A 22,504-nucleotide genomic window follows, 5' to 3' on the forward strand; every position below is an offset into this window, starting at 1 on the left:
GGGGAACGGGCCGCGAAGTGCGAAACATATGCGAATCGGATCTCTCACTCATGCTTCGCAGGATTTTCGCGGCGCCGCGGCGTCGCGCACGGTTCGCGCGCGAGTGGGGATGCGGTCGGGGAACCAGCCGCGAAGTGCGAAAAATATGCGAACCGGATCCACACTCACGTTTCGCGGAAATTCCGCGGCGTCGCGCGCGCGAGTGGTGATGGGGCTAAACACATATTAAAGTTGTCGAACTGTACAGTTCGACTGTCGCGCTCCCGTCAATAGCATCACTCAGTCTTAACAGTTCTACTAAAAAATTTAAAGTAATGAAAAAATTTTCATTGCTAATAAAATGTATTGTACCCGCGTCGCGCCGCCGCACCGCAACCGTGCAAACAAAAGGGTGATGATGATGATGATATTAACCCTCGGTTGGTCGCAACTCGCGTGGGGTCTTTAAAAGCCCGGTGTTTGCGAAATCGGGAAAAACTATATTTAAATTAATCGTAGCAACTCCGCTCTTTAGGTAGCTTCCTAAAAGGAATTATATTTCGATATATAATTGCCATTAATCTGAGCTCGCGAGCATGTATTATGTGTCACAGACATGTTTATTCACGCTGGGGTCTTTAAGGACCCCAGGTGACCAACCGTGTAAATAAATTCGATTTGATATTTTCATGCAGTTTTCACACCGAAATGGGTTTCTTTTGTGATTTTCCTTGTATTTTAATAATAAATCAATGAAAATATTCGTGTGTTAATTCTTATTGTTTTATATTGCATATAAGAAGTTTTAGACGCACTTTTCTAGAAATGCATGTTTTGCTATGTAGACCAAAATGATGATGATACGTTTAAAGCATTAGAACAGGAAAATGTATAAAATATAAAAAGTTTTGGTGCTGAAAATTTTAACATTTTTTAACATTTAATAGTTTATATGTTATTTGGACTTAGGTTTTTAAATTTCAATCTAAGTTATGGGAAATTTAACTGTTATTTTAGTTACCTGTTAGTTTAGGTAAAACGTGTACGTTTTACCACAATTTAAAAATAATGTTGATTTTTTTTTAATTTTTCCAACTCATGGTTTCCTTAAGTTTTGTTTATAAGTATTCAAAATATAATTAATCTTTTGATTAAATCTGATTAACATTGAAATAAATAACAATAATTTACAGAAAAAAAGTTAAGAAATATATAAATTTATACCATTTTTATGTCATTTAATTTTCGGGCTTTCGAAGACCCCAGGTGACCAACGGCGTTATTTTAAAAGCACGACCAACCGAGGGTTTTTACTACGTCCACGTCATAGACAATATTCTGTAGACGGGAATGTGAAAGAGTGATGTTATCAGTTATGCTTTTGTATTATTCTCCTAAAATTCTGTTAACTGGGTTTGTAATGTGTAACGAAGTGTAGGATATTAACCATTTCGTTTTCGTGCACAAGTGTACCTAAGTGATGTAATAACCAGAAACGTGCTCTTTTGTGTTCCCTCCAAAAGTGACTTTACTGAATCGATCGACTTGACTTCTTGACTGTATTGACTTTATACTTAGACTTTGACTATACTTTAGACCTGACTGACCTGACGATATAGAACAAATTGTTTCCCGCCATAATATTATACTCGACACTGGCCATGGTTATAGCCGAAGTGCCATTATAGGAAAAAAAATGATGTTTGACAGTTTTTGACATTTGATAGTTGATAAACGGCGTCAAGCGTGCGAGTTTTTTTGAAAATCCGTTGATTTTTACTATTTTTTTACGTTTTAACTTATATTAATTATAAATCTAATCAACAAAATGACATCGTTTGATTTTAATTCCATAAACTCGGTATTGGGAAATCTAAATAGGCCAGTGTGTGGTGTAGATTTTTCCGGAAAATCATTGAAGTTAGACACCGCTGCCGATGGTAAGTAAACTCACTAAATATGCACTTCTTACATTATTTACTATTGAAAATGCATTATTTAAAAGATAATACAAAACATTCTACTAATATTACTTTTAAACCTTAACACATTTGATAGTCGTAGTGTGAAGCGTAATTACTTTACGAAGGCTAACCTGCATAAGGTAGCATGTTAATTTTTTTTAACAACATACAAAGGAGAAGCATTGTAAAATATAAATAAATGTTAACAATGATTTGTGTAGTATCGTAACAAAATACACCAATTAAAATGCTATTTATAACATAAGTGTAAACAAAGTCTGAATGGTCAAAAAGCTGCAAATTTAAAATGTTATTAGAATATTTATGATGAATTAGGTAAATAATGCAATGATAATAACAAAAATCACCTATCACTTATACCATAGCCACAATACTTTTATTGTTTTCAGCAAAACCAATCATAGATGCCATAAATGCCTGCTCCGATCTTCAGTACCTGACCCTAACGGGAAACACATTAGGAGTGGAAGCCGCCAAAGCAATAGCCAAAGCACTGGAGAAGCATCCAGAACTCAAAACAGCAAGATTCTCTGATATGTTCACTGGTAGAATGAAAACGGAGATACCACCAGCTCTAGAAAGTATTATTTTATTGGCCACAAGGAACTAAACTTTTTTCTTATTATATTCAATATCAGTATCAGTATTTTTGATCATTATTGTAATACTAGACGAAGCCCGCAACTCCATTGCGCCAAAATTCGTTTATTGTGCAGGACCCTACATTTTCCAGGATGAAAAGTATCCTATGTCCTTTCCCTTTGCCTATGCCCCTTTCAATTTTATTGTTCCTTTTTTTTGTTTTCTGATGCTGTGTTACTAAATTAATAAAGTAATACAATTATAAAAAACACTACCATGTTATATAATTCTAAATGCTTTTTTTTTTCCTTTACTTTGAAACTGTCAGATTCCTAATCAAATTGTTTTGTATATTACAGAGTGCACTGGGAGACGGTATGATTGAGGCTGGTGCACGATTGTCAGTACTGGACTTGAGTGACAATGCATTCGGACCTATCGGAGTAGAAGGTCTCGCTCGGTTGCTGCAAAGTGATGTCTGCTCGGAGTTGGAGGTAATATTTACATGATAAATCTGTAAAATGGAATTGTTATAAATTTTTTAATTGTAAAAAAATATCTCTTGAAATAATAAATGAGAAAAGCCACTTTACTAATACTAGTGGTTGTCTTTGTCACAACACAAAAATAAAAATCCCCTGTATGTAGAAACCTAAACAAACATTAGTTTGCCCTTTAATTTATTGTTATGTTTTAATTATACAGGAGTTACGTTTGAACAACAATGGGCTTGGTATTACTGGTGGCAAGCTCTTGGCTAAAGCGTTGTCCACCAACCCACGGAAACTCCGCATCTTTATCGCTGGCAGGAATCGACTGGAGAATGAGGGAGCTAAAGCATTGGCTGGAGTGTTCCAAGTAAGTAATTTGTTTGTGGTAATTAATAAAACTTACATTCGATATGATGAACTAATTATCAAAGAAACTGGCAATGAAAAAAGAAAACATTCGCCCTCGAATTCTCCAAACACTCCCACTAAAAATCAAAAAAACAGAGAAACTGAAAAAAAGCCCACAAAAATCACCAAAACTAATGCTCCCATCTTCGCTAAGCAACATTCACACCCAACTAATGACCAGAACAACCAATAGCAGTCAAGAAACTCCACCATCCAGAATGAACTACTAAATACTGAAACAATAAAAACTAACACACCATCTACAACAAGTCCCAACCCGGCTGGTCCCCTTGGGATTTCAAGCGACCACCACCCTCCATCAAAAAGATCAACCAGAAAACAAAATGTTCGGATTCTAATAATTATACTGAAATAAACGCAAGTAAGACTTCTCACAACCACTATATAGTTTCAAGTGACACAATACACATTTTCCGTTTGATAGGTACATAAAATATCTTCTAAAAGTATAACGTGCCAGGAATGTAAAACAAGTAGTTTTACATTCCTGATATAATATTTACACCTTAACACAAAATTCATTAAAAATATGTACACACAACGTGAAATCTTTAGCTACAACAATTAGGTTTCTCGAACTGATACTAGGGTTGCTGAGGATTCCTCTTCTGCTTCCTGATAATGAGGAAGTTCCGCAATATTTTAGGTTCCTCATCTGTTACCGCATCCTCATAAATAAAAATAAAAAACTCCTCTTCCGCTATCGCTTCCTCAAAATATAAGAGGAATTTATGAGGAATTTCCCTGCGCATGCGTATCCAATCATGGCAACGCACACGCCAGAGCGCGACAATTGTATCATTCACTCATCTTAATAAAAACGGGACCCTATTACTGAGACTTCGATGTCTGTCCGCCGGTCTGTCTGTCTCCAAGCTTTATCTCAAGAACGGCTATAGCTAGCCTTCTGAAATTTTCACAGATTGTGTATTTTTGTTGCCGCTATAACAACAAATACTAAAAACAAAATTAAATTAATACTTAAGGGGGGCTCCCATACAACAAACTTGATTTTTTTGACCTTTTTTGCTTGTAATCAATAATGGCAATAGGTACTCACTTGAAATTTTTACAAAGTCCTTAATTGTATGTGTACTTTAATGATTTATAATAAAATAAAATAAAAAATTTAGGGGGGCTCCCATACAAAAAACCATAGACATAATATATACTGTCGTAAAGACCACCTGACAACTCGAAAATGCGTGACCATTTTTGATCTGTCAATGTGTGATGTATATTTTACTATCGATAGTATAGTATTTTGCTATCGATAGTTTAGTCCGTTCGAGTTATTTTACCTGAGTTTCTATAAGAAATAAATAATATGCAACTTTGATAGATTTGTATTTCAAATTAGGTATCATAAATTTTAATTGGCAAAAAAAGGTGACGATTGAAAAGTAGATACACATTTTCTTTTGGAATGATTTTTCAATCGTCGGATATGTTATGACATGAGGTTCTTATAGGGGTAAATAATTTACACTTAACACATTATAAAGTTACTTATTTATTACTCAGGTAAAATCTATCTGGTAAATCAGTCCTTACATTGAAAGTAAACGTTGAAGTAAACAACACACATAGTATATTATATTTTATTCTTAAATTAAATACATATTATAAAATATCATAATATTTTATTACAATTATTTTGAACCGACTTCCAAACAGGAGGAGTCTAGACGTTCGCCTGTGGATATATTTTTATGTATGTTCAACGATTACTCCGCCGTTTATGAACCGATTTTCAAATTTTTTTCTTTTGCTGTACATTGTATTGTTCCGAGTAGGTATCATATTCACAAAAGTGATGGTCTGGTGATGGAAACAATGAGAAATCGAAGTGACTCCTTAATATTCAAATGGGAACATATGGTCCCAGAAAATGTTCAAGAACGTTCACGAAATGAAGATTGAGTACAGAATAAGGATTATTTAATACTTTTTAGTTCATATAAGTATAATCTTAAATGAACTAAAAAGCATTAATTGCTTATAATTGCTTATTTTTAATAATTGCTTCAGTAACAAGTGCAACAGTATGTCAAACTTACTGGCACAAATAAAGTTGGGATAGCTCCTTTAAACAAAATAGTATTTATTCTAATTTTTCTTTAAAAATTTTCAATGAAATGTTTGCTACATATTGTTGAATTTTTTTTGGGATTCCAACCAACACGCCCAATTAATTTCAGCCATTTTCCTCTTATTAGAGGATCTTGAGAGAATCTGTAAAACAAATGATTATGATATATAAATATAAACCTTCCTCTAGTTTTAGAGTCACTCTATATTATAGTAGTTATATTATATTAGCTATATTATAATATACTATTAGTTAAAATAAGATAATATGTCCTTTTAGTCCGGCCGCACATTATCCGAATTTGTGATCACTAAAATTCGGACGCCCCGCCCCGCTCATACATTTTGACACGTCAGAAATTAATTTAGTATGATGGGTCTACAACAAAATGTATGAACAGAGTGCGTTGCGCCGGGCGTCCGAATTTTTCTGATCAGAAATTTCGGATAATGTGCGGCCGGGCTTAAGGTGATAAATATAAAGGTAAATGATTTTTATTTTAGATTTATGTTATTGTAAAATATCGATAAGCATATCGATAAATTTGATTCAAGCACTAGCGTATATGTAAGAAATTTTGATGAAAAATTTTTCTTCAAAATTTGTGTAATATAGGAACAATAGTACCTTTAGTTACGCAAAATATGAAAGTAAAAGGGAGGATTCACAATATTTTATTTGAAATAGAGAACTAAAGACCAGAATGTAGCAAAAATAAACACATCGTAGCAATTAGGACATGAAGATTAATTACGGGTGAAATGTATATTTTTCAGGATTATTCCTATGATTTACACTGCAATCACTCACAGCACAAGTTATTATTGTTATATATATTAGTATTTGTTGAAAATAACATACGATTTAAATAATAAATTGCAAATACCGAAAGGGCATAAAAACGATTGACGACTTTTGACGACCTGTCAAATAAAAGTTGTTACAATTTTCATTAGACTGCCTCTCTCTTTTCATCATGTTATAATTCCATAAAGGATTTTCTTCTCTCTCGCACTCTTTGTTGGTCTTTAGGTATATATTATGTCTATGCAAAAAACACAATTTTTGGCCCAATTTTTCTCTATATCGGTACGGAACCCTTCGTGCGCGAGTCCGACTCGCACTTAGCCGATTATTTTTGTGTGCGTGTGTTGTGTATGTTACTGAGCTCCTCTTAACTGCTGGACCGATTTTGATGATTCTTTATTCTGTGTTTTGAGAACGGTATAGATTCATAGTTTGGTCCACTGGAAAATACCCTTTTAATTATTTTTTGTGTAATGTATGTACCTAGTTATGTACAGACTGCACAAAGGCTTTTGGTTTGGGTCCGCTAGTATTTATAATTTCCTATCATCCTATTCCTCATCCTCTTCCTCATCCGCATCCTCTTCCTCAAAAAATATCCTCTTCCTCATCCGCATCCTCTAAATTTGCGAGTGACAATTCCTCTTCCTCCTCCTCTTCCTCATAATCACTTCCTCAACAACCCTAACTGATACTGGCATTAGAAAAAGTAGAAGATGATATCGTAGGACTCGCCGAAGTAAGAAGAATGGGGATTGGAATCGAAGAGCATGAGAATCACATCTTTTGCTTTATAGGTGAAACAAAAGGGCTTCATGGAGTGGGCTTTTTAATAAAGAAAAATCAAAAACAGAATATAGTTAACTTTAATGGCATTTCAGAAAGAGTAGCCCTACTTCAAATGAAAATTGACAATAAAGCTTTATCACTAATACAAGTCTATGCCCCGACAGCGAACGCGAACAACGATGATCAATACGATGATCAATAAGTTCTATGCAGATCTAGCAAAAGCTCACGACTTAGCAGATGAAAACTTAATAGTTATGGAAGACTTTAACTCAAAGATTGGACACCGTCAAGAACATGAATGTTTAATAATGGGACAACACGGCTACGGCAACCGAAACGAAAGAGGCGAACGATTAATACAATATGCTTACGAGCATAAACTCTTAACATTGAATACCTTTTTTAAGAAAAAGCCTAGCCGTAGGTGGACCTGGAATTCTCCCGACCGACCGATAAAAAATGAAGTAGACTTCATAATGTACAACAATTCAAAAAACATTTCAAATCTCGAAGTATTAAATAAGGTTAACTTTCCTTCCGACCACAGACTTTTGCGAGCGTCCTTTGATCTAGGTACACCAAAACTAAGTCGAAAAAACTTCAAACTAACTTCAAAATCATTAAAAACTAAAAGCGAAAACAAATTTAAAAGCACTTGAAACAAACTTGTCTACCCAAAGTGAAATACTAGAAAAAACTCAAGATATCCAGACATACTGTGACATTCTTGAAAAAATCATCATCTCTAGTCTCAATACGAAAATGGAAAATAACAACAGAGAAAATAAAATATTTAAAAAGAAACACTAGATTTGATATCCAAACGAACGGAATTAAAGTCTATGAAAAATAAAACTAAAGAATTAAAAGAAGAACTAAAATCTCTTTATAAGAAAACTAATAAGGCGATTAGAGAAGACTATCAGAATTACAGAAAGACAACTATAGAGAAAAATTTGACAAAATTTAGAAGTGCTAAACGGGCCTACAAAGAATTGAGCACACATAAAAACTGGATTCAAAACCTCAGCCAAAAACAAAAAGGAACCAAATCACGACAAGATATAATTAAATGCGCAACAGCCTACTATTATAGAGAGCTTTACAAAAACCTGCCGGATAGTAACAACCTAACAGAGACTATGAATAACGAGCTTGAAAAGGAAAATAAAAATGACGGAATTTCAGAAAAAGAAGTATTAAAGCACATCATAAAATTAAATTCAGAAAAAAGTCCTGGCCCAGACAATATCAGTAACGAAGCCTTAAAAGTGGGAGCTCCACTGCTTTTCACATTCTTGACTAGACTGTTTAATATGGTAATTATTTCTGGAACTGTTCCGTATCAATGGTGCAAGTCGGAAATTGTCCTGCTGTATAAAAAATGAGATCCAAGAGATATCAGTAACTATAGGCCGATCAGTTTAATATCCAGCATCTACAAACTTTTCTCATCACCGTTGTTAAGCAGAATAGCAGACAAAATTGACCTTATGCAGCCAGTAGAACAAGCCGGCTTTCGCTCCAGTTTTTCAACAATAGACCATATTCATACAATCGAACAACTTTTAGAAAAATGTAAAGAATTTAATCACCTCTATACATAGGGTTTGTGGACTATCTTAAGACATTTGATAGCATTACTCACTGCTCCATTTGGGAAGCATTAACATCTTGCAATATAAACTACTGCTATACAAAAGTGATCCAAAACATCTACTCAAACAGTACAAGTTCAATACGATTGGAAAACAAAGGGGAAGAAATTAATATAGAAAGAGGTGTGAGGCAAGGGGACCCACTCTCTCCTAAACTTTTTATAGCAGTTCTTGAAATGATATTTCAAAAATTGGACTGGAAATCTAATGGTATATGGATTGGCAATAGACAACTAAGCCACATAAGATTTGCAGACGATATTGCACTTTTTGCCAACTCGGCTTCAGAACTTGAACAAATGGTGCAAACTTTGAACAACGAAAGCAAAAAAGTTGGCTTGCACATGAACGCCAGTAAAACTAAGGCTTTAACAAACAGTCTGCAGAGACCTATACGAATAGATGGGCACCAGATCCAATATGTAAAGGAATATGTCTATCTAGGGAAACAAATTTCCTTCAACAGCGACAGTAATGAACAAGAAATTGAAAGAAAAATTAGAAGCTCATGGAACCAGTTTTAGTCACACAAAGAAATCTTAAGGATATTATAATTTAGAGCTAAAAAAGACGGTAATGGATGTCTGTATTTTGCCTTGCCTCACCTATGGTAGCCAAACATGGGTGTACACTAATAAGGCCAGAAACATATTGCTTACTACACAACACGCCATGGAAAGAAGTATGCTAAGTCTAAGGAGGATACATAAAGTTAGCAACAAAACCATTAGAGAAAGGACGAAGGTTATAGACGTTCTCAAACAGGCTCTAAAAATGAAATGGCGATGGACAGGACATGTAGCTAGGGTCCCAGACCAAAGATGGACTCTCAAAATCACAAAATGGAGAGGCCCCCCAGGGAACAGACATCGGGGCAGATGAATGAAGAAAAATGCGGTGGATGGACGACATTGCCAAAGTGGCAGGCACAAACTGGCTAGAGCAAGCAAAGGATAGACAGGTTTGGAATGAGATGGAGGAGGCATATACCCGGATGGGGTCAAGGCTACAATAACTTTTACTAACATACTTTAAGAAATATACTAACTCAAAATAGGTTGTAAACATATCAAATTGTATAAGTCTTGAATAAATATGCTTTATTATTATTATCATTATTATTATTATTAATTAATAAAACTTACTGTCATCGAAGTTCTAACACCACGTAAGTCACTCTTTGCTTATTTTGCTATTTTGATGTAATTCGCTAGAAAATCGGAAGACGCATCGTTTAAGCCAAAAGGAACATGTATCGGCCAACAAAAACTATTAGAAAAGTAAATTGTAAATCTACACTAAAGTATGATGTCTATATATACAAAATTCAAAAAATAAAATCTCCTGAAAAGTTGCTATGTGGTGTTAGAACTTCAACGACATTATGCTTTAATGACTTTTATCAATTTGATATAGCAGCTCACCATGCTATGAGACCTTGCTATTATGCTAATTACACTTTTGTAAATTATTGTGTCTATCAAAATCTGTCTACATCTCTCTTTATTTCTGTCTTGCTGTTACACATAATTTGTTTTTGCAGAACATGGGCACCCTGGAGGAGATAGCGATGCCACAGAATGGTATTTACCACACAGGTATATCAGCTTTGTCGGAGGCGTTCAAGCAGAACCCAAAGCTATCCTGCCTCAACCTGAACGACAACACCATTGGACCTAAGGGAGCAGAAGCCATCGCTACTGCCTTACCAAGGTGGATAATTTATTATCAGCTGTGTGTTATTATGATTACTAGAGATCGCCTAATGGTCGAACCTTAGTATCAAAGACATTAGTAAACAACTATATTTTGTAAAAAAATATTGACTATCACATTTTTTCAACTCTTGTCTCTGGGACTCAGCTGATCTCAGACTGGCCTGACTGGCTGTATAATAGTATCTAAGATTCAATAAAAAAACTATAATCCATTTTCAATTTGTCAACTTGTTGTCAACAGACTTCAACCATAAATAAAAGAGTATAATTCATATGTATAGGTTTGTCACTCAAAAATCTGTCATCTTCTTGAGTGTGCGTATTGTAGTATGTGTAATGTATGATAAAAGCATAATTTCAAAATAATATTAGCTCAATGCACTCCTTCGCCATATAAACTATAACTGTGCAAAATTTCATTCACCTACGTTTCCCAATTTTTCGTCAAAAGGGATACAACGTTTTTGGCTCACATATTAATATATAGATTACTTGTCTGTCGACTATCAAAGCATGCTTATTAGTCAGTTTCTTGTCTGTAATAATTGATCTCTCACCAGTCGTGTCGGTCTTCCGTCCCACTGGGTTATGAGAAGTAAAAGGAATAGAGAGTGCTCTTGTGTACACACACTTGGGCAACTATAAAATTACTCCAGCGTAACTGGCCTGGTTTCAATGAAACCGGCCACCGTCACGGAAACCGGTGTGGGAGTAATTATTTTTATCTGTAATATCTATCTGTTCTCTTTTTTTAAATTCTATATTTAAAAATCTTAAAATGTATAACACATAATATTATAGATTAATTAGTCATTAATCACTCTATTCTCACTAACTTTAATAATATTAGTATTAATAAGATGGTAAATGATTGTTATTATTTATTTTCTACCCAGATTAAAGAATTTGAAGTCAATCAACTTTGGCGACTGTCTCCTGAAGAGTAAGGGCGCGATGGCCTTGGCTAAAAGCATAAAGGAAAATTCAGTTCTGATAGAGGTGAGTTTTTTGTACCAATAATTATTGTAAAAGTCTTCAGCCTTGTAATTTGCAGCCTGTGAACTTAACATACTTACTGTGAAGACTAGCTTTAAATAGTATAGTACTTTGCGTAAATCTACTACCACAAGCAATAATATTAGCAAATTAGTGCAAGGCTCCATGCATGATGCTAGACTTATCTTGCATTTTGAAAATCTTTATAGAGGAAAGGACTTAAAACCATGTCTATAGTATGTCGAACTCACTTATTTACTTTAAAGCTGCGGTTAATTTCGCGATATTGCTAGAAATAATAAAATACTACATTTAGGGTTACCTTTAATAGTAATTGCACTGCATTACAAATGAAAAAAAAGTTGCATTCAAATTTTCATCATGTCTCATTTTACGTCCGTAAAAATGTGCCAAATTGTATTAAAATAATGAATATGATATGTCTGTCCCACAGTCCCTAGACCTGAGTCACAACGAGATCGGTCGCGCGGCGTGCATGGAGCTGGTGGACGCGCTCTCCGCGCCGCCCGACAGCCGGGATAGACTCACGCGCGTCGTGCTCGCAGGTACTTACAAGCCAGTCAAAATATCTTGAGACTTGGCTGATATGCATTTATATAGCTGACCTGCAATGCCGTCTTCAAATCGTGTCTCAAGTTATTGCAATCGGGTTGTATCCATCATTAGTATCTGAGTAGTTAGCCATGTAAGGCAGTCTCATGACCCATGACTCATGAGGCATCCATAAACGGCAGTATTACAAGGCAAATACCTGTCTGGCCAAGACAAGTCTGCTAGCTCAGTACTTACAAATCGTGGCAAAGAATGAGCTGCAAGAAGTTACATCTCTGCAATAATGACACACCCTTTAATATTATATGTAGCTGGACTATGTAATTTAAAGTGCAAGGTAACTTATACAAGACGAGTTCCATTTAGTATGCACTTGAAACTATATAAAAGATTTTTCAGTAGTTTTAGTATCTTTGACAAATATTTAGACATAGTTTGTATGTTACAGGCAATAGCTTAGGTGGCGCCGCTAACAAGAAGACTATGAAGGAGAAGCTGGGACCGTCCGCTGAGTTGAGCGACGGCGAGGGAAGTGAGGACGAATGTAAGTTTTTTTTTATCCTGCGACTGTAAAGCCGGTATAACAAAAAGTAATTTTAGCAGTCTGACGCGGAAGGGTCTAATCTACTGGTCCAATTTGAATAAATAAGAGTTATGTGATATCGTGAAATGACATCTATGGATATGATAATTTATGTCGTTCGGATTAGTCTTGACATGAAGCAAAAGTTACAGTGGTTTGCCGTAAATGTTGAAAATAATATTATTATATAGTGATTCATGTCTAAACTGTTACTACCAGATGTATCAGAGTCAGATGAAGACGAGGATGGTTCAGGGTCTGACGATGATCATTCCGAGGACAGCGCCACAGAGGATGCACAGCATTTGGACACTGTGCTCGACATGGGCAAAGTGTTGGATACTTCAGGTATGTTAAAGTCAATTGTACAAATAAAAAGAAAAGCGACATTTTGAGTCCTAGAAATTGTCTCTGTCTTAAAAACAAAATATTTTGGTGAAACAAAGTTGAGAACAAGTTCTTTAACAAATATCCAACATACATATTGTAAGAAATTAATTTGTCCATTGTAAATTGCAGCAATTGAAGAAGTTGATTCAGATGTTGGGAAGTTCCTTCAGGAGCCAACTGTAGAGAACCTGATCAAGCTAGGGCCCAACGTCACAGAGCTGATTGATACCCATCTCAAGGTATGTTAACAACACATTGCTAATTATGGAGTGAAGATGGAGGAGAACTATCTCTGTATGTAAAAACTAAAAAGTGTCCGCTGAAATGCGTTAAATTAGGGTAGCGCTACAGTAGAAACAGGGTAAATTTTAAATCATTTAGCAGCTTTTATTTCAGCTATTTTAGTTTACATTTTTCAAAATATATTGGTATTAACTCAATAATTCCGTGACTCGGCTACTCGGCTAACTTCAATTTATATTTTGTCACCAACGGCTACATTCATTCCATACCCTTTGCTGCAGCTAGTGCCACTCTTGGAGGATTTTTCAACTGTTATTTACTACGTACAGCTGGACACTTTTTCAAATATCCCCCATATAAGATAGTTCTCCTCCATCTACACTCCATATTGCTAATAAACTCATACTCGTACGACAGCAATAAAATAAGCAACCATTTCTATGATCGAAGTAGTAAGTGCTTGAATCTACCATCCAACCCAGCTCTCATATACTCAAACTTTTGATGAATGTTCGATTTTAAACTTAAAAATTTGGACACCAAGACGAAAGCGTGTTTGTGGCCCATATAAAAAAAAGGTTGAGTACCTCTGCATTAACCTATATACAAGTTTCTCACTATTATACTAATATTGTGTTCCAGCCAATAAAAGACGCGGAGAGCCTCACGCAGGCGTACGTGGAGGCCGTGTGCTGCGTGTGCGGGCTCGTCCGGGAGAGCGCCAGCGCCGCCACCAGCGCCCGCCGCCTGTTCCCCGCCCTCGTGTCCCGGGCCACACAGAGCTGGCTGCTGGCTGATTCCCTCCTGCGAGCGCTCACGTTGATCAAGGTGAGACAGATAGTGTGTGCGAGGGAGACAGGCTACGCCACCGGCGCCCGCAGCCTGTTCCCCGTCCTAAAAAATCACCACTCGATCGTGATCACGATTAATTTTTTTTAAGCGTCTACTCTTTCTTGACAGACAATAATTAATTATTTGTTATTTATTTTTTCCAGTCCGAAAACAAAGAGTACAAGATCAAATGGAGGATAGCGCCTTGTTTCATAGCGCTGGCTCAGGAGATCGACGAGCCGTACTTCCCACCGGCGCTCCGGGAGACCCTGAAGTTCTTCATCAGCAGCAAAAAGCCCTCGCTACCTGAGGAAGTACGGACGGCCATAGAGAAACATCCCAATCTATACGAATGATTGATTAAAGTGTTTTAGTTATGTGGTGTTTTTGTTGCATCCAATTATTCCAATCCATCAATTTGAAATTTTTTATATAAACATTACATAGAAGATGTCTTTCAATATTATATGTTGATAATGGATTGGAAATCACTTAGACTGGGTTGCACCAGAGGCGTGGGTAAAGTTATAGTTAAGGTAAATTTAACTTTAACTTTACCCTTAACTTTGCCCGGAGAAATTGACAGATGACAGCTGATCCAACAAGGTTATACATGCGCGTGGGCGGGGGTGCTGCTGGTAAAGGCAGTATATATTATGTCTATGGGTAAAGGAGAACTGTCAATAATTGCGGTTTTTGTATGATGACAGCGTTAGTTCCTTTTTACGCCGCATGCATTTAAAACCTTGTCGAGCTCTATGGTTATAGTTAAATATGGCGTCTTGATGGCGTCCATTTTTAACTTTACCCAAAGATTTGACATTTTGCACTGTAGTCAAAGTTAAAGTTACAGTTAAAGTTATAGTTAGTTGGTGCAATCCAGTCTTAATGAGTAATGAGTTAATGGCTATAATGAGTTAATGACTTGCTTACGATCTCTTAAGTCTTACTATGGTGACTTTTTTTCGAGGACTTATAAGCCGTCCGTTGTTCCAACTGTTTAAAAAAAAAACTGACAAATGTCATTTGATTCTGACAGTGACATTTAATTTTTCAAAACATAACCTAAAAATATTGTGTTTATTTTGTGTGATTTTTTTTTCATTTACATGTTATTAGTGAAATTATTCACGTAATATAAGCTATATAAATAAAACAGGATAATTTATAGTCAAACTGTGATATATATAAATTGATAAGGTATTGGAATAACTGTTATTGTCAGTGCTAAGTGCATTAATTTCTAAATAAACAAGACTTCCTATTTACTACATGCTATCTTAAAATAAACAAGAATACATTTAAAAAACTAGTGAGTTTGATTTACAATTTAATAATGCTTTTAGACTAGTTTCCGTACAATCCCAATTAGGTTAAATTTGAAATTAGTTTGTTAGAGTCATGACTAATTTCTCTCTTTTTTAGAAATGGCAGATACTTTGAAACTGCAGCTACTCTTCGGTGGCGGAGCTGAGTTATTGTTCGACAAAATTAAAAAGCGAGACATTGAGCTACCGGCCCTACAGAAGTATTTTCCCGATAGCCAGCGAGAGACATGGACAATAAAAGACCTGTTAGTTTGGATCAAAGACAACTTACTGAGAGAGCGACCTGAGTTATTTCTACAGGTAACTCTAGATAGATAACATCACTATTGTGCACTTTAAAGTACTACTATTAGCTTACTATAACAAAACTTGTAGTTTGAATCTGGCCTAGAGGGTTAGGTCCTTTTATGTATTTTCTAATAATTTTGAACTAAATTACCTCCATACAGAAAAACTTATAAATTCAGTTATTAATAAGTTATTCTGTATGTAAATATTCTTCAATCACTCTGCAATTTGTGGACCAATTTACATTTTGATTGTAAGAATAAATGTGTTGTGTGTCACCAGGGTGACTCGGTGCGGCCGGGTATTCTGGTGCTGATCAATGACGCAGACTGGGAGCTATTCGGAGAACTAACATATGAACTACAGCCAAACGACAATATAATGTTCATATCGACGTTGCATGGTGGTTAGTAAATTTTGTTAGTAAATGTATTTGGAGTTTCATTGTCATCTCATAGTATGTAGAATATATTTAAATATAAGTAAGTATATCTTGTTTTAAATTAAAATTTGTAATTAATAAATATATTTTTTAAATATACTTACCTATTATTTATTAATTATTATTCACAGAAAGTTAGAACTGAGTTGGCTGATTTGAATACATGGTACAAGGTAGATTTATAATATGTAATACATTTCTAGATTATAGCATGTATAATACATTCATATTTAAGTAGAGAAACACTAAAGGCGCCTCTTCACAATGGACTATGCTGGCCCACTACAAGCCATCACCATTGTGTAGATGGAGTAATGGTGTATGGTGGCCTGCAGTGGGCCATTGTGTACTGGCTAGTTAATATTTTAAGAGGTTTATAAAATGAAAACTGATATAAATAACACTTTATTGCTTACATTGAAAAAACTAGTCAAACTCTACAAGATGATCTATCTTGAACCCCATACTTAAATATATTATTTACATAGGAAATAACTATTCTTTCAATATGTCTATAATGTCGTTTTTCTAACATGCAAGACAAAGACAAGCCTTGTATATTTATATGCTGTGTAAATGCCTTTACCAGTAACTCTATATTCTCCAGTAACACGGTCGCAAACACGCTCGATTTGTTTACGTGCTCATTGAATGAGTTCACCAAGGTCACATATTGTGTAGCAAGTAAGCTAGAATATAATTTTATGTAAGTAATAGTAACACTCTATTGTATTAGGTTTTAACCTCTGTAATGATAGTTGTGATTTGTAATAAATAAATAATAAATATTATAATCTGTATAGACAGTGTGTATCTTTTTATTCGTATGTGGCCCTTCCAATGGTAATAATAATAATAACGCCCACACCGGTTTCGGTGACGGTAGCCGGTTTCATTGAAACCATGCCAGTTACTCAGGAGTAATTTTATAGTGCCCAAGTGTGTGCGCGGTTCACAAGAGCACTCTCTATTCATTTACTCTCATAACCCAGTGGGACGGACGACCGACACGACTAGCGAGAGATCAGGCGCAAGACTTTTTACATGCCCATCCGACGCATGGATCATCTTACTTGTCAGACAATCAGGTGATCAGCCTGCATTGTCCTAACCAAACTAGGAAATAACATGTTTCCAACGCGGGAATCGAACCCACGACCTCCGAGTCGAGAGCCACGCTCTAAACCACTAGACCACGGAGGCGCTAAGGGGTGTATGAAATTTGAATCAAAAGATTGAGGTATTATAAAGTTCAAAGTGTTGACCTTGTAAAAGATTTGCACCAAAGAACAAACATCGCCCTTCGCAGGGCGGCGGAGGGCGCGAGGTTACATCATTATTGCGCCCGGCTTTGCTCGTAATTGGCTTAAACCAGAAGTTGACGGAGGGAATATATCACGAGGGGACGGACTTCAGCTTGCATCGTTTATTGATTTTAATTAAATTTTTTAATGTCTTACGCAAATGAAGTCTGTCAATTCTATACAAATTCAGAAATGGCTTTCGGATCTTTGCCGCGAGCGACCGCGACCGGTAAAAAATCAAATAAAATGCTACTTTTTAACATAGAATATAATATAAGTATCATTTTCTACTGACATTTTCGTGGCGACCCACGCTGCCGCCGGCGTAAAAGCTAGTAGGTAGAGTAAAATGAAACCTATCGCTTATGTCATAAAGTGGCATTTCGTTTGAATTTTCGTCGGTCGCTGTCGCTCGCGGCAAAGATCCGAAAGCCACCTTAAGCGTCACATATTGCGGTCTGAGCTGACCCTTAGACTGGCCATAGACGGACCGCAAGTTGCAGTCGAGAGCGACTGCTCTAGAGCGGTCGCGTTGAAATTTGCAACCGCACAAGAACTGCTCGAGCGGTCCGTGTATTGCCGATGTGAATTTAGTATGAAAACTGCAGATCGCCGTGCGGCGACCGCATTTGCAGTCGGTTTCAACTGCAAGATGCGGTCCGTCTATGGTCGGCAGGCGCGGTCGCAGCCTGAAATTTTGGAGGGGGTCACTCACTATACTAAAAATTGATTGGCAAAAATTTCCTTTTATTATTTGGCAAGATTTTGAGATTTTTCAATGTGACCTTAGATTGGGGGGGGGTCATGTCCCCTGTGACCCCCCACTTCGGACCGCGCCTGATAGTCGGCCTTAGTCGTAAAAGTACTAAATTCAAAACTTTTAAAGCCGGCGTGAAACAGCGCTTGCGCTGTATTTCGATTTCTCTGTATTTTGACGACCTCTGTGGCTCACTTGGCGGAGTGTTGGTAGCTCAAGCCGGGGGTCGCGGGTTCGAATCCCGCCGACGGAACAAAAAGTTTTCAAAAGTTCCTGGATCATGGGTGTGTATTAAATATGTGTATCATATAATAAAAATCTTAAATATATGTACTTAGTATAAAAGTATTAAATATATTTCCGTTGTCTGGTACCCGCAACACAAGTCCTTCAGGTACTTAGCACGGGGCCAGACTGACGTGGTGTGAAGCGTCCATAGATATTATTATATTATTATTATTATTTCGCCGAGTGAGTGAGTTTACCGGAGGCCCAATCCCTACCCTCCCCTATTCCCTTCCCTTCCCTAAACTCCCCTATTACCCTATTCCATCTTAAAAGGCCGGCAACGCACCTGCAGCTCTTCTGATGCTGCAAGTGTCCATGGGCGACGGAAGTTGCTTTCCATCAGGTGACCCGTTTGCTCGTTTGCCCCCTTATTTCATTAAAAAAAAAAATCCTACTAAGTCCGTCCCTGTGCGCGTCACTCATAAAAATATAAAGGGCGCCCCTTGTTTGTGGAGCGTACAGTCGCGGACAGAAGTGATTCGTCATCGTGACACAAGTTTTTACACCGTTTAGCATCGCTACTGTCATGACAGAGATTAAGGTCCAGTTCACATTCGCGGGCGCTGCGATGTATTTTTATCCGATTGCGCGAGGGTTAAGTGTTTTGAGATGAGTTTGTATATTTGTTGGGTATGTTCCACTGCCTAAACTGCTTCATAGATGTTAGCTTGAAATGTGTCGTTAGATTCGTGTTTACTGTGGGAGAGACACTGGGGATATGAAAAAATATATATATTTTTTTTAATTACCATTTTGATTGTTAGAAGAGCTGTTCAAAGGAACATGCATCGTATATTCTTATGAGGCAATCTGCTTGCTCGCTTTCATTTTGTTTTCCAAACGACCATAAATTTTACACTTGCCTATGCTTCATAATTAAAAATCAAAACACTTATCAAAAAGCATTTTCTTAAAAAAACGGTAAGGTACATATTTTGGTAAAAAAATAATAATCCGATAAACACTTTCTTGCACGACTGTACTAAGTACATCCACTTACACAAATGTCAGTAGTTGGTAATATCATCACAGGGAGGGTAGCAGGTTCGATTGAAAAACACGCCGATAGATTGATCTATGTAATGACTTATGTATGCATTAGGGGATGAAATAGTTTTATAATTACAGACACGAACGTATGCATTTAGGGTCAGGCGGGATGCAGTTTTTAATGTTTTTTTAAGCATTTGTTGCAATTTTTAGCTGTTGAAAAAAATGTTTTAACTCTACTAAACTACCAGAAGACACAATTTTAAAGCCTCTATTTTTTCACTTCAAAAATATACGGTTTCTGTTAGTACACGAACTATGAAGTTTTGTGCATATTATCGCGTATATGTATATGTATAGCTAAAAATCTACAAAAACGTTTAGCGTGTTCCAGCCTACAAGTGGTACAACTTTTTGGGCAGAAAAGTATTTTAAGACTATCTAATAGCCATCTAAAGAATAAGCATCAAGCAAGAGGTGACAGACAGACTGACTGACACACTTTCACATTAATAATGTTACTATGTATTGAGCTACCTTCTAAAGTCCATCTAAAGCGATATGTATAAGCGTGAAGACATAAAATACAAGCACATTTATAATGTTAGGAAGGATCACTCGAGCATACAAGAGTCCAGTGTAAGTATGTAAGCGGTTTTAGCTCGTGTAATTAATCTTACCTTACCCCCCCCTCCTTCTACAGCTTACCTCCCCCCTCCAGCTTAGCGGCGAGCCGGGATCAGCTGCTAGCTATAATTGCTCCTGTTATATTAATAGCTTTTTCATTTTGTATTGTTTTTAACCGAGGGCTAAAAGGGAGGTAATGATTTTCGATAAGTAGTACACTTATCAGAGGAGTTGATTCCTAGGCAGATGGCGGACCTAAGTAGTTTGGTCGTGTTAAGTCAAACCCAGCCGACCGATCACAGCTAATGCGGGCTCCGCACTCGCGGCGCGATTTGCGGCCGCGATTCACGGATGCAACGCGCCGTGAATACAACGCGAATAAATACCGCCTTCTACACTCGCAACTTGAGTAAAATGGATGTTGAAGTCACTGTTGCTGCTGCTCTGACATTGTGTGCGACAGCGAATAAAAGCGAGTGTGGATAATGTTCGCGTTCGCGCTTCGCGAGCCCTTTGTCGCGGGCCAAAAAACCGACACCGGACGGGGAAAGCCGCGAAGCCGCAAAACCCTCCACACTCGCGGTTCGCGGTCTTCACGGGCTTACGCGCCGCGAGTGTGGAACCCGTATAACATTGAATTGACATAAGCCGACCAAATGTCGTAGATCCGTCAACTGCCTAGGAATCAATTTCCTCGATGGTACATACGAACGGGTCACATATTAATGTTGCCCGCATCTTGTTTAATATGGACTTAATTTACTAGGATTAAAACTGTCTTGCGCTATCTCAGGAAATAAATCGGTTCAAAATACGAAATAATATCAAAATCGGTTCAACAGTTTAAGTGTGACGAGGTAAGAGATGGAGAGGCTCACTTTCGCATGTATGGTATTAGTATGTATGTATATTTGTGTTTGTTCCATCAAAGCTTCTAAAATACGGATTTAATTTTCATTATTAAAGTCTTTCAGATACGTTATAAAGGCATAGTTAACGTAAATAGGTTAGTAGGTGATGAATGATAACATGGGCGTACCCAGGTTCTGAGCCAGGGGAAGGGGGGGGGGCAAATTACCCAGGTTCTGGTGCTAGGGGGAGGGGGGGGGGGGCAAATTACCCAGGTTCTGGTGCCAGGGGGGGGGGGGGGGCAAATTACCCAGGTTCTGAGCCAGGGGGGGGGCAAATCAGATTTTTCATAAGCTAGGTGTTTATAAAGAATTAATAATTTTTAGTTGTAAAAATATTGTATTGCAAACAAATGGCAAAAATTCGTTTTTTAATTTTTAATTTTTATAGATAAAACAACTAGATAATATACTTAGTAGGGACGTCAACATGATCCAGGGGGGGGCAGCCGCCGCACAAAATTATGTTTTATTGCAGCGAACAATCTTCAAAAATACTAAATATATTTTGATATTTTTTCCACAGATACAGTAGATAGCAGTAAAATGGATAGGCTACTTTTTATCGGAGCAAAGTATACGATTTTTCTGGATTTTTTTAGAAAATTGTAGGCTACAATTATTGTATAGTAAAGGTGACACAGTTCGACAATCCCACTTGATATGTATAGATTAAAGATACGTTAAAAATTGCGTCTTTGTATAAGAAAACAATACCATAACAATATATAATAAAAACGAATTTCCTCTATCGTCCGTCTCGCTCGTACTCATTGTTTTTCCGAGATGTGTGTAGTTCGTCTCGCTCGGGCATTTTCCGTGTCTTGCCGGGTGAATATTGAGCGTTTTCGCTACCGGGATGGGTGGTAGGGTGGTGAGGTGTCGATAGTTTATGTCGATGAAAACGTCGATAGGATATATTGTTGTCGATAAAAGAGGTAGTTGTCAAATAATGTTCAGGAATTTGAATGGTGTGTAATGTGTATGAATGCTGGAATTGTAGTTATATTACATGCGGTGTTTAAAAAGGGGTACGAACCTTTGTGGCATTTCTAGCCGCCGGCCATTTTGATTTTTTCCGAGCACGGAAAAAATCAAAATTTTAGAAGTAAAGATCGCCATATGAATCCAAAGGACGATGGCGATCTTTACTTCCAAATATCTCGGAAACGTGACACTTTAGGATACCATGTTATATAACATTTTTTGTTTGTATAAGTGTCCTCTATCCAAATATACCACTTTTATCGTGCTCGGAAAAAATCAAAATGGCCGGCGGCTAGATATGCCAGTCTCCATACAAAAATGTTCGAACCCCTATACTTAATTTCTTATATCCGTAATTAAACTTTTATTTGAAAAATCTCCACGGTAGAAATTTTAATAGAAGTACATGATAAATATAAATAGTAACGAAAATTAA

At 36.8% G+C, this 22,504-nt stretch overlaps 2 protein-coding genes across 3 annotated transcripts; both read left to right on the forward strand.

Annotated features, from left to right (window-relative positions):
- The first annotated feature begins 1,723 nt into the window (after window positions 1-1,723).
- On the forward strand, window positions 1,724-14,526 carry LOC121736650 (ran GTPase-activating protein 1). Its single transcript, XM_042127975.1, has 12 exons — window positions 1,724-1,919; window positions 2,354-2,541; window positions 2,906-3,040; window positions 3,252-3,404; window positions 10,359-10,528; window positions 11,430-11,532; window positions 11,984-12,095; window positions 12,551-12,646; window positions 12,905-13,033; window positions 13,205-13,314; window positions 13,961-14,146; window positions 14,314-14,526. The coding sequence occupies exons 1-12, from the start codon at window positions 1,808-1,810 to the stop codon at window positions 14,503-14,505; spliced, it is 1,686 nt and encodes a 561-aa protein (XP_041983909.1). The 5' UTR covers window positions 1,724-1,807; the 3' UTR covers window positions 14,506-14,526.
- A 669-nt stretch (window positions 14,527-15,195) lies between these two features.
- Window positions 15,196-16,197, forward strand: LOC121736514 (ubiquitin-related modifier 1 homolog). Of its 2 annotated transcripts, none has more exons than XM_042127759.1 (3): window positions 15,196-15,349; window positions 15,575-15,777; window positions 16,048-16,197. In XM_042127759.1, exons 2-3 carry the CDS (start codon window positions 15,577-15,579, stop codon window positions 16,174-16,176), a joined length of 330 nt encoding a protein of 109 aa, XP_041983693.1. In that variant the 5' UTR covers window positions 15,196-15,349; window positions 15,575-15,576; the 3' UTR covers window positions 16,177-16,197. The 2 variants fall into 2 exon arrangements, with proteins under 2 accessions (XP_041983693.1, XP_041983692.1); XM_042127758.1 differs by lacking the exon at window positions 15,196-15,349 and adding an exon at window positions 15,391-15,461.
- Window positions 16,198-22,504: the final 6,307 nt, after the last annotated feature.

Source organism: Aricia agestis, chromosome 19, assembly GCF_905147365.1.
Source record: "Aricia agestis chromosome 19, ilAriAges1.1, whole genome shotgun sequence".
Lineage (NCBI taxonomy): Eukaryota > Metazoa > Arthropoda > Insecta > Lepidoptera > Lycaenidae > Aricia > Aricia agestis.

Excerpts from the sequence above, each read along its gene's own strand:
- LOC121736514 (XM_042127759.1), top strand. The coding sequence starts at position 15,577 with ATGGCAGATACTTTGAAACTGCAGCTACTCTTCGGTGGCGGAGCTGAG. Across the intron at positions 15,778-16,047 it reads GACCTGAGTTATTTCTACAG|GGTGACTCGGTGCGGCCGGG; the intron begins GTAACTCTAGAT and ends GTGTGTCACCAG.
- LOC121736650 (XM_042127975.1), top strand. The coding sequence starts at position 1,808 with ATGACATCGTTTGATTTTAATTCCATAAACTCGGTATTGGGAAATCTA. Across the intron at positions 2,542-2,905 it reads CGGAGATACCACCAGCTCTA|AGTGCACTGGGAGACGGTAT; the intron begins GAAAGTATTATT and ends TGTATATTACAG. Across the intron at positions 3,041-3,251 it reads ATGTCTGCTCGGAGTTGGAG|GAGTTACGTTTGAACAACAA; the intron begins GTAATATTTACA and ends TTAATTATACAG.